The sequence below is a fragment of the Caretta caretta genome, chromosome 2 (assembly GCF_965140235.1).
Source record: "Caretta caretta isolate rCarCar2 chromosome 2, rCarCar1.hap1, whole genome shotgun sequence".
Taxonomy (NCBI): domain Eukaryota; kingdom Metazoa; phylum Chordata; order Testudines; family Cheloniidae; genus Caretta; species Caretta caretta.
Genome location: NC_134207.1, coordinates 107774828 through 107787489, shown reverse-complemented (window position 1 = coordinate 107787489; position 12662 = coordinate 107774828). Strand labels below are relative to the sequence as shown.

General features: G+C 41.1%; 1 protein-coding gene across 1 annotated transcript; it reads right to left on the bottom strand.

Annotated features, from left to right (window-relative positions):
- Positions 1 to 343: 343 nt before the first annotated feature.
- Positions 344 to 10674, bottom strand: PRL (prolactin). Its single transcript, XM_048839991.1, has 4 exons — positions 10501 to 10674; positions 7805 to 7912; positions 5321 to 5500; positions 344 to 761 (listed from the first exon to the last, which is right to left on the bottom strand). The coding sequence occupies exons 1-4, from the start codon at positions 10648 to 10650 to the stop codon at positions 570 to 572; spliced, it is 630 nt and encodes a 209-aa protein (XP_048695948.1). The 5' UTR covers positions 10651 to 10674; the 3' UTR covers positions 344 to 569.
- Positions 10675 to 12662: the final 1988 nt, after the last annotated feature.

Below are 12662 nucleotides of genomic sequence, written 5' to 3'. Positions count from 1 at the left end.
AGTAAGTAATGTTTGGAAAGTGGGAGAATTAGGATTGGAATGGAGGACCACCTTGCTTTCCAGTGCTGAGGTTAATCCTCTAGATTATGTCCCTTTAATTTTAGGGGTGGGTAGGGAGAAGGGAATTAGGACAGCCCATGTTGTGCATCAATAACTGGAGATGGAGACCCAAAAGAAGAAGCTTGTGTTGCTAAAGATTTAAGGCATAGCAACCATTTTTCCTGCACTGATTCAACTCACATATTTATGCATTTTGGTTTTAGTAATATTTGTATTTGTATTTGCATGATTTGGTTATCACTGAGATGCCAGTAGCTGAGTTAAGTAAACAGTACAGTGTATTACTACAGTACAAGGGATTTATGATAAAAGTTTTTAAACATTGAGATAAACAACATTATTGACTGCAGCCAGAAACCATGTAAACATGCATAAACGTTATTGGTGGTCTTTATACAGCACAATGTAATTTCTCAGAAAGTTTGCAACAAAAAATGACAAAGCAACAAGAAGGCCCCCTTGAACGATTTAGTGATATCATTTCAGTGAGGGATGGGCCTAGTGAATACTTAACAGTTGCTATCATGTATAAGGCGACATTTTAACAGCTTCAGGTAGTTGTCAATTTTGTGGGAATCCCTACGCAGGCAGTGTAGCAGACTGTAAAAGGCAAAGAGACGGGAGTCCTCATCTGACATTTGCAGGGATGGGAGACCTGACCACCTGGAGTAGACTTCATTTTCTATTTCACCAGGATGAACCTAATCAAAAGGAAACAAAGTGATAGTATTTCATTGACAGCACTACTAGGCTAAGCAATAGAAGCTAGGGAATCAGACAAGAGAGTTCTAGGTAAAGCACCAAAGAGCCAAGTAATGCTTGCCTTGGGTATGTTGTCTAATTGATTGAAGCTTGTAAAAAAACCTCTGGTTTACATTATGGTTCCAAAGATCTTCCAGGCATGATACACCCTAATGTATGGAACATTAAATCTGTACCTCAAAATAATGCCACATTATATTTCTATGTGTATCTATATGATTTTGCTATCAGTCTTTCACTAAAAGTTTGCTCTTCTACAGTATATAGAGTGCTTACCTGCTCTAATGCCTGATGGAATCTGATTTCATGACAAAGCCAGTCCTTCCATCATGTGCAGACCTGCCAATGGCATTGCCTCTTGGTTCAATCTGCCTTTAAGTTTTCCTGGGCAGGTGGATGGATCTGCTCTTTGGATTTCTTTACATGTGCCCCCCTCCCAGCTTTGTCTCAGGCCTTCTCTGAGACAATGACTCTGGTATGGACAGCCTCAGGAGTATGTTAAAGGCAGAGACAGACATCAAGAGTGCTTCTTCATATAAACATCCACTTCTAACAAAGCAAATACTGGGGTCCAGTAGAACATGAGGGGAAATCATAAGTGATTCAGTGAAATCTGATAGACGAGTATGAGTAAAAACTCATGTAGTCAGTGAGCGTCTAAAATAAAGATTGGTTAAACTCCCCTCATTTGAAGAAGTTTTCATCCATTTTCTCTTGTCAAGGACAACTATACTTAATAGCAGGAGGATCATCTCTTCCTATCACCACTTGCGAAGCTGATTCATCCCTCCTGTGAAAACCAGTGGGGAACAACTACAAACCAAGACTGCCTATGGCTGTCTCTGTCTGGGCAAGCTATTGGCCACACTGCAATAGTCTTGCCAGTGGATAAGAAACCATGACTTGACACTACTGATCTTGCCAACCTGATCTCTAAATCTGTTTCTAGAATGAGAACAATGTAAGAAGATAATTTTAGCAGCACTTAATTTCCACTGTTTTCTTGGACCCCTTCCTGCAGGTTTTACAGATGGATATAGATGGAGATGTCTCAGCTTTAATTGATAGATGCATTTGTGGTCATGAACAAAGTCAGGTTGCTGTCTAAACAGATTCCAAACTGAGAGAATAAGGCCATGTTTTATTTATGCTCTAATAGAAGTTAGTGAATACTGTGAGCACTTCTTAAGGATGTTCAGCTGTTTAGAACTTGACCAAAGCCAGTGAAGTCTGAAACTTTGTAAAGCCCAGTTCAGCTACTGATTGATTTATGGGATCTGTCAGAGGTCCCATTAAACATAAACAAACTTGAGCTGCTTTTAGACAGGAAAGCTTTCAATCAGTTACTCATAACTCATGTACGGGTACTGTGAGACAACTATGTTGTCTAGGCTTACCAAACTAGGGGGTGGGGGGACCATGTGTCACAGACTTTCTCATAATGCTCGGGAACCAGATCCAAGACAGAGAGGAGGACACCTCTGCAAGGAAAGATTCTATGTTTATTGTCAGGGAATCCTTGCAAAATGCAAGACTTCAAGAACAGACTCTTAAACACCTCTTTTCCAGTTTGGAGAGCTGTAAGCAATACTATATATATTACTTACTATATATATAGATATATATGTTAAAAATAGTATTAAGGTTGCAAAGTCAAGCACCCAAAGGTAAGGAAATGCCAGAATTAAGGTTGCCTCCATGTGTGTGTAGATTATGATACAGTCTTTAATTACATGATCACAAATTACTTTTTCCATGAAGTACCTGTGTCATTCAGTGCACAGGGTGCAGAGCACTCAGTGAACCACTATTCAATATTTTTTTTTCCTCATTGCTCAGTGTGTGACCTAGGCCTTATTTAGTGCACACTATTCAAACCCTGCTCTGAAGAATGAATTATTATTTCCTCATGGTATCTGAGTGTTTCACAAACATTAATGAATTTGTTTAATATTTATTTTGTTAATATCCCACTTTATGGATGGGGAACTGAGGAACAGAGAGATTAAAGTAAAAAGTATCCACTAAATTTGGGTGAATACTTTTTGAGATAATGCTCTAGTTCAAAAAGAAATATATTCTTTAACTGTGTTTTACAAGAGGTCAGACTGGATGATCACAATGGTCCTTTCTGGCCTTGGAATTTGTGAATCTGTGAGATGTCTAGGACCTGATTTCTCAGAGTAAATAAGGCAGGGACCCCTTCAGACAACAGCCTCTTTCTTTATCCAACCCTGATTCATCCCAAGAGCAGGTTGAATGTGTGCACAGAATGAGGCAGGGGTCCTGTGGAAAAAATAGTTTGTGATCATGTAAGTAAAGACTGTATAATAATGCATAGGCTGAGTGGGGATGAATTAAGGCTACCTTCATCTGTCATTTCCTAACTTTTGAGAGCTTGACTTTGTAACTTTAACAATGTCCTTTTAATGCAGTTTTTGTGGGTGTAATTTCCTAGGTTTTTAAAAAATAAACTGAAAAAACAAATTCCCTCATGGGACATCATATTGTCACCCACATGGGACATTTGCAGAATTGGAATCTTTAGATTCTCTACAGAGACCCCTGCCACTTGAGCCAATGGAGTAAATGATGGCAGTAATAGGTTGTCGTCCTCTATGTGAATCAGTACTATAAGGGGATGAAACAGATATTTGCTCTCAGGAGAGGAATGGTTAAATTCAGGGATCTTGAATTCCTTTCCAGGCTTTGGAGCAATGTGTTCTCTAGTGGCCACAATGTCTTCTGCCTGTTTTCCCCAAGCTTGACTCCTTCTGCTCCTTCCTCTCCAGCCTGTCCGAGTCTCATTTCTCCTCCTGTAGCCAGTCCCAGTCTCAATTACTCAGGCTTCTCATTCCAGTCCCAGTTCCCCACTTTTGGCTCCTCATCCAATTTCTCTCTCTTCCTCCAAGGCTTCCAGTCAGCCCCACACATCCTGTCCACTCTGGCTCTCGGTCAGTATCCTCTGGCTCTTCATCCAATTTCAGCATCAACCCACTCAGTTCCCAGTGCTAGTCTCCCTGCCCAGCCAATTCCAGTCTCTTCCCAAAACTCCCAGTCCCAGTTCTCTCCCTCATGCCAACTCTCCCAGTCTTTACTCCCCAGGCTCCTTGTCCCAGTCTACTCCCCCTGGATCCAGACTCATCACAGCCTGGAGCAGCCAGGAACATCAATTATAGGGAAAGTCCTTCTCAGACCCCTGAAGCCCCAGGGTGGAACACATTCAATTCAGATGGAATGTTTGGGGAATTAAGCTGTAACAAGTCTCTATTGAGCATGTGTGAATTGCAAATTTTCAAAGGCTTATGTCTTGGATAAATTTGGTTGGCTCTTCAGATGGAGGCAAAGCCCACCCACCTGCCAAATTTCAAGTTGCTACTCGAAGTATGAGGCCACTAAAGGTTTTCAAAGAAAAGGTCACCTAGAATATTTTTCCCTAGCTTTGTTCTTGGAAACGACTCAGCCATTTTGTCTGAAATTTTCCAAAAAATCCAGCCTGAGGCAGACATCCAGCATGGGAAATTTCAGCCCAAATAGTTAGTTTGGCAAAGTTATAAGCAACTGGAAACAGGGTCTTATAAGGGGAAATGTTGGGAACCTTAATGATAGTCAGTGCTATCATCTCTTGTACATATATGGTCTTTTCACTTCTGCATCACAATCATTCCATTACTAGACTAAAGACTCTTGCATAGTGGAAGCTTTTCCAGGAGGCATCATTAGGCCTGGCATAATCTTAAAGATACAAATGAATACCCATCTGTGCAGGAAAAAAGTTCTCCTTCCCCTCTAATCGACAGAATTACTTGTTCTTAAAATTAAAAATAATCTGACTTTCTAGCCTCTTTAGAGAAATAAAAAGATGCTTAAAAATTAGGCAAAGGATATTAACACAGCATCCACAAACCACCTCACAAGGTTAAGATGACACACATTTCAAATATTAATCGTTGAGTATGAAAGGAAGCATGTTAGCGTCTAGTTATATAGTTCTGCTTGTCAGTGTTGTAGCATATGTTGGACTTTAGGATGTTTTTGTGTCAACTGTTTATAAAACCTTCCTTCTGTCTACACATAGACACCAAAACTGTAGTGCAATAACAGCATATAGTTTCTTAGTGGCCAAAAAGGGAAGGAATTAAGGCATTGCTTCTTTAATGGGCAACATTGTGGGCCAGATTCTCAATTATAATTCAGCCTGGTGCCAGGGGGCCTCTTTTGTGATGCAACGCCAGCAGACCTAGGTCCTGCTCCAACTGCACCCTCCCCTGGTGTAGGGATGTGTTCAGGAAGGATGGAAGCTAAGCTATTCCATGCCAATCATCAGGTGTCCCTTTAGGGACAGTACATGGTTGGAATCAGTTAGAGCAGATGAGTGCTGAGAATCCCTCCCCCTCCCCCTCCATCACTCTCCTGCTCTGAACAGAATGAGCCTACTCCCGTATGTGGCTTCCTGGGAGCTTTGAACTAGGACATTGGGGCCCTAATGCTCACCTACCTGTCCAACTATTTTCTCCATTCCTTCTAGAAGACGCTTGTTCTGTTCCTCAATCTCCACAGCCTTCCAGAGAATGGTATCTGGAGCTTCTTTGATACTTTGCACTTCAGAGACCAGGTGGAGCAGGGGATCATTCCAGGAGCGCAGTACTCCCAGCACTAAATTCAGTAGGTCTTCATGCTGTTCATCAACATTAAGAAGATGCAGTTAAAGCAAGAAGACTATATGAAGGCAGCATGAGGAGGCAGTGTTGTACTCAGGTTGGAGCAGTGGTCTAAGACGGAGGGAACCTCGATTTTATTTCTAGCTCTGTCACCGATTTGCAGTGTGCCCTTTGGCACATCACTTGTCTTCTCCATATATTTCAGTTCACCCCTCTGCAAATGGTGTATTCATGTACATACAATCAGTTATTATTAAAAATGTGTTAAAAGAGAATTGGATGAATGGTGATAGAATACTGCAAATACAAAATATCACCAAAATTGTCTCCACAGTATATTGTATAGTGAGAGTGACTAGGATTAGCCTCTCTGAATGGAGTTGCATTTAACTTGATAATTAGCCAGTTTTTAATGAGACAGATTTAGAAGTCTGGTGGGATCTGAAGAAAAATCTCAGCACGGAATGGAAGATGCACTCTGGGGTAGGCCACTTAATGCCTTTTATAAAGGACTTCTACTGTCTATAGAACATAGTAAACATGCCCTGTCATCCTCCTCATCCCCTTTGAAAAGTTTGCTTCCAAGGAAAGTTCTTCTCTTTAGAAGCTTTCACTGCTTGGGGTTAGGTGGAAGCTCAAAAAGCTTTTGCTCTTTTGGGGGTGCTGCTAACCATTCTGCTGCACTAGAAACCTTTTAAAGTTGACACATGGGACTTATATTCTGCATTTGCTCCTGTGCTAAAAGAAAGAGAATTTGTAACCCTATTGTAATATTCTAAAAGGAGGATCTTGGGATTGCAAAACTGGGACTAGGGTGCAACTGGTAAAACATCAAACTCTGGCATAACTCTTTGGTGACTAAGCTTGCACACTGTCCTCTCCAAAGCATTTTCAAGGGCTAAAAGAAGGTGGACATACACATCTCTGATTATGGCTGCCATTGTTAAATGGAGAATACAGAATTTAATGTGGCAATATCCAACATGACTCTCTTTACAAGTTGTTTGATTGTTGCAATTACCTTGTGTTGTTAAAGTCTCTATCTGAGTGATGATGTGGCCACTTCTTATCTGGTGGCTATTGCATGGTTATCTATTTAGAGTCTGTCAACTGCTACAGTAACTATAGAGCCAATAGAATAGTACCTACTGTATTTATGTGTCTCTTTGACTACTGATGCCCTCTTTGGTCCTTCCTATACCTTTTATTATCATGCTTAATTATTATCTATTTGTATTAAAGTAATGCCCAAAGGCTCCAATGAGAGTGCTATACAGATATAAAGAAAGACTTGGCCTCTGCTCTAGAGAGTAATTTGAAATAATATGCAGTAACTGAATGTAACATACGAAGAGAGGGAGACTGAGAGCAACAGGAATAAGATTTTTTCTTTTATAGTACATATATTGAAACTGAATATCTGTAAGAATTTTCATCAGTATTTGACATTTTCTACTTTTCTTTTCCTTGCATTTGATTTTGAATTACCATACATACTCGTTCATAAGCCGAATTTTTTAGTAAAAAAGGGAAGCATCAGAGAAGGGGGTCGGCTTATGAATGGGTACAGAGAGAGAGCCCCTCCCCCCAACAGAGGGAGCAGGGAGAGGCAGCACAGCCCGCAGAGCCAGAAGAGAAGAGGTGGAGCCAGAGTCTCTCCACTTCTGGCCATGCTGCTCTCCCCCGCAGCCTCTGAAACAGCTGCAGCTCCAGAGCTGGCAGGCTGTGGCCGCGCCGCTCGGCCCCGCCCACTGGAACATGCTGCGGCCACACCGCCCAGCCTGCTGGAGCAGCTCCGGCCAGGCCAGAGACATCCTCCCCTGGCCCTCCCCAGATAAGGTGGGAAGGGATGGGATGGGGATCGTGTGGGGTTCCCGGGCTAGGGGTGGGGTCATGTGGGGGGTGGTCACAGGGATTACTCCCCTGACCCCCAGCTTCTCCCTTGCAAAAAATTTCCCCACCAGTTGCTGTCCTGGCCCGTCAGGGTAAGCAGCTGGCGCACCGGGACACTTTGTTTACTTAGGTTTACCTCTGTGCCTGCGGACGCGGCCCACCAGCGGCTTATCCTGATGGCCCGGGAGCCAAAGTTTGCTGACCCCTGAATTATAGGGTCAGCTTATGAATGGGTCATAAAAATTTTCCATTTTTACTTATCCATCTTGGGGGGGGGAGGGGTTGGCTTATAAACGAACCAGCTTATGATCGAGTATATACGGTAACTGTTTTATCTCTTTCAACTAATTGTGGCCTAGCCAGCTCTAATTTCACTGTTGCCTCTTTCTCCTCCTTTCATTCTGAAATAGGTTAAAAATGAGACTCACGTGAATCTGCTGAGCTTGTTCTTTGTCTTCAGGAGTGGTTAGGGAGGAAGTGTGGCAGCCATTAATGGCCTTTGTAATAAACCCACGGCCTTGAGCATAGCGCTCATCCTGTGGATCAACAACAACATGCATTTATGAAATAAATAAATAAATAAATAGATGAGTCATGGCACAGATATTCTAAAGGAAATTAAGTAGGTATTGTTCCTTTGGTTTCATCTCTGCATGTGCTGTGTTTTGTCCAGTCACTATACAGAGAAGTAGTTTGGGATCAGATTCTTTTATTTGAGTTGATATGACCTAAAACTGTGGAAGGAAAATACTTTCTGGGATTAGACTCCTGCACAGAATCTGTTTAGAAGGGATAGTTCCTATATTTTAGTATAGTGGTTCTTACAACCGTTTCTGGTGGTCTGATAAACTAAATCATTTTGAGAATCAACTAATAGGGGATTTGGAGATCTGGGGGGTAAGATGTGTGAAAGGAGAATCTTTCTTATAAAGTGGTCCACAGAATGAACTATGTGGATATCTTTATTTCTAAGTTACAATTTTGAAGTTATTTAAATATATTGTGATAGGAATGGCAGAGTTTCCTCAAATATTCTAGGTATAACTGGCCTATGGCTTGCTTGTGGCGCTTTATAACTGTACAGCTATGTCCTCCCAAAAGAATAATCTTGTTTGGTATATTTCACTGGAGATACTTTTTCTACTTCCTCCTCTCCCTCCCAAACTGTCTTATTAATAATTTTCAAATATTGGCACCTATACTTTTGCCATCAAATTTTATATCAAGCATGTATAAGCTCAGCAGTCAGTGACTGAAAGCCTGCAATGTAAGGGAGGTAAAGGAGTTGACCTTCAATATTAAAGAAGTGAATATAAAAATTAAGAACCAGCTCTTCAGTTAGTATAAACTGGCATAGTTCCATTGAAGTCAAAGAAGCTATGTCACAGGCCTCATCTGGAGTACTGTGTCCAGTTTTGGGCCCCACACTTCAAGAAGGATGTGGATAAATTGGAGAGAGTCCAGCGAAGGGCAACAAAAATGATTAGGGGACTGGAACACATGAGTTATGAGGAGAGGCTGAGGGAGCTGGGATTGTTTAGCCTGCAGAAGAGAAGAATGAGGGGGGATTTGATAGCTGCTTTCAACTACCTGAAAGGGGGTTCCAAAGAGGATGGCTCTAGACTGTTCTCAATTGTAGCAGATGACAGAACGAGGAGCAATGGTCTCAAGTTGCAGTGGGGGAGGTTTAGATTGGATATTAGGAAAAACTTTTTCACTAAGAGGGTGGTGAAACACTGGAATGCGTTACCTAGGGAGGTGGTAGAATCTCCTTCCTTAGAGGTTTTTAAGGTCAGGCTTGACAAAGCCCTGGCTGGGATGATTTAACTGGGAATTGGTCCTGCTTTGAGCAGGGGGTTGGACTAGATGACCTTCTGGGGTCCCTTCCAACCCTGATATTCTATGATTCTATGATTCTATGTCAATTTATACCACCTAAGGATCCATCATTGAGTCTAGAAGGAATGTCCATCAAGGAGTCTAGAAGGACACTTGATGTCTTTGATATCTGAGTTTGTATTGAGTCAGTCCAGATCCAACCTTTCTGAACAAAGGGTCAGTTTAATGAGACCTGGTTCAGTTTGCTTATGCCCTAGAAAATGTTTTAATGTTCTTTGTAGAAAACTAAAGGTCCAGTCCTATGGGGAAAAAGTATGTGATCATGTAAAATTAAAGACTGCATCATAATAAGGCTTGGCAGAATTTGATTTTTCAATGGATAATATCTATGGCTATTTTGAATAATTTTATTAGCTATTTAATAATTGTGGGAAATAAGTAGGTCAGATGATGAGGGGGGTCAGACAATAATTGTTTAATGACCGCAAATGCTGAGATTCAAAAGGTTAAAGCTTTATAACTGTTAAAACACAAACTGTCAGCACCACATGTCAAATAATCAAAGTAAATATCCTTAAATCAAACTCTAATAAGTTCTCAAGCAGCGTTTTTCTTACTTTGCCTATCTGTACATTTTGATTATTATCAATGGAAATATTTGTTAGTTTATGTATACGGTGAAATCCACAACGTACTGACATTTACCAGTCCTTCCAAGCCTAATCATAATGTGTATGACAAAGGGGATGAATTAAGGTTGACCAGGCAACCTTCATTTTGGTATTTCCTAACTTTTGAGTGCTCGAGTTTTCAACCTTAATGTTCCTTTAATTTAGTTTATTGTGCAATTTTGTAGGTCTTTCTGAAAAGCAAACTGAAAGAACAGAAATTCCTCCATGTGGCACCTTATTGACACCCACTTGATTCATCAGCAGGGTCAGAACCTTTAGCTCCACCACACAGACCTCTGCCACTGGACCTAGTGGAGTAACTCATTGCAGTCGTAGGTTGTTACTTCTGTGTGGGCCAGTGCTGGAGGGGGATGACAGACTTTGCCAGTGGGTTTCACAGATATTTGCTGACCACAGAGGTGTGATGAGACTCAGGAATCTTGAGCTCCATTCCAGACTCTGGAGGGGAGTGTGCTGTAGTGGACACAGTTACTACTAACCCTGTTTCCCCAAGCCTGAACCATTTTGTATTCCTAAGCTCCGCTTGTGTTTTTTTTTAAAGTATTGTACTGCAGTTTCTGTCAAGTCTCACTCATAAAATGCTGAGTACTTACAAATTCGTTGAACATTTCTGAGGAGAGGGAGTGGATATAGTGTGAGAGCTTAACTGCACGGTCAAAAAGATTCCCAAGGGAGACCTGACAACCAACAGACCCACTGGGACAGATTGGCAATGAGGTCACACCTTTCTTTGGCAGGAACATGTTTGATACCAGCAGAACCACCAGCAGCACACCTATTCAGGTTTAAAACAAAACACACAGATATATGGATTTAGAAGGCGTCGTATAGCAGAAACTATCACAATTTTTCAGGAAACAGGGTTCCCTGTATCACAATATACTGCGCTCTCTACTGTCTCTTACCACTGTACCTGCCTTCATTATATAGCAATAAGTGGAAAAAAATCAGCCTTCCTCACTTTGTAAATATAAATACATAATTATATTTTCATAGATACATAGTTGGAAAAGTAGGTTACTCCCTTTTATTTTTCTCCTGGCCTTCCACAAATGTGCTTTTCTTCTTTGCAAATGTTTGCAGTTTTTAAATTAATTTTGAGGGAGGGTGGTTAGGTCACTCGCTAAAGATTTTGATTGTCCTGGGAATTCCCTCAAAAGATTTCCAGCAGCTGTGCTGTTTAGCAGTTTGAGTTTAACCCTAAAGTGCCTACTGCTAACAAAATCCATAGTGTACTTCAGCCCCTTTCTGATCTTTTGAAGCTTTTACAAAGGACTTCTGAATGTCTTATAGACAAAACAGATCTGATAAAACTTCAACATTAACTTGACAGAATCAGTTTTCTACCCAGTGAAGTAAAATATGCACAGAAGTACAGTGAAATCTTTAAAAAATAATACCTGATAAATTAATACATTGGTTCAAATATTAGGATCCCATACAGCTAGAGGTAAAATGCACCAGAAAAATGACTTTATAAATGTACTGATTTATCAAATGTATTCATTTTATGTGTGCCAAACTAAAATATACCTAATAAAACAGAAGAACCACCTTTATATCATCTATTAAAGTAATAGCATGTAGTTCAGCAGGTTTCTCTCTGGCTTTGAACTCAGGAAAATTCCTTTTATCTACACAAGCATTATAATGCAAACCCGATAAACAGTGTATACTCAAAATGCTGCAGATAGAGGAGTGTGCTGAGAAAGACTCAGATGGTAAAGGAACATTGAGACTAGATGGCTCAAGAGATTGGGATTAGGTTACAGAGCCATGCACTTTTAAATCCCTAGTTTGATTCTGGACAATGTTGGTAATGACTGAAAGTCATTGCTTTCTGACAGCTTTTCAGTGGTTTTTGTGAAATAAATAGGCAATCTGGGTGGTGTCGATGTTACATCCTTAAACCAATTATAATTTACATTAATCAGTACTCCTGTTAGTGTGAGGCCAGTACGGTCCTCTATTGGTATAATTGTGAAAAATCCAACTCTCAAGGAGGTGGATTAACTATGCCGATGGGAGAAGCTCTCCTGTCAATATAGTAGCATCTTCACAAAGGCCGTGTCTACACTGCCACTTGCAGCGCTAAAACTTTTGTCGTTCAGGGGTGTGAAAACACACACCCCTAAGCGACAAAAGTTTTAGCGCTGAAAATCACCAGTATGGACGGTGCTTTGTTGTCAGGAGCTGATAAAGCTACCATCGCTCGTTCGGGGTGGTTTTTTTTAATTGCCGGGAGAGCGGCCGCACTGTAACGTGGGTAATGTAGACATACCCTTTAAAGCACTACAGCAACGCAGCTGCACTGTACATGAAGACAAGCCTGCAGAGAGGCCAACAGATATAGGACTGAGTAGATCTAGGCACCGAACTACCTTCTCACTCTAGGAATAGACTTTCCACGTAGAGATGGAGAAAGCTTGCACTGATGCTGCCTGTACTGTATGTGTTGTATGGCTAAAGAGAGGACTTCAGTCTACAGACCTGTCACTCCAACACCTTTCTTCATTCTGTACCAAATTCACTCTAACTTAAAAGAAGCTCACACACACACAAATATCAAAAAGCTAATGGCAAGAGACTTACCTTTCAACGAAGTCCCCTTGCTCATGGTAGTGAGCATGTGTGGCAACTTTCTTCACCAGAAAGAAGCCTGAAGTTCTTATTCTCATCTTCTGCGGGTGCCAGATTTATATACCCTCCAGGGGCCATGCTGCATATATTCAGCAGGTTGTTTCCTATGCTTCCT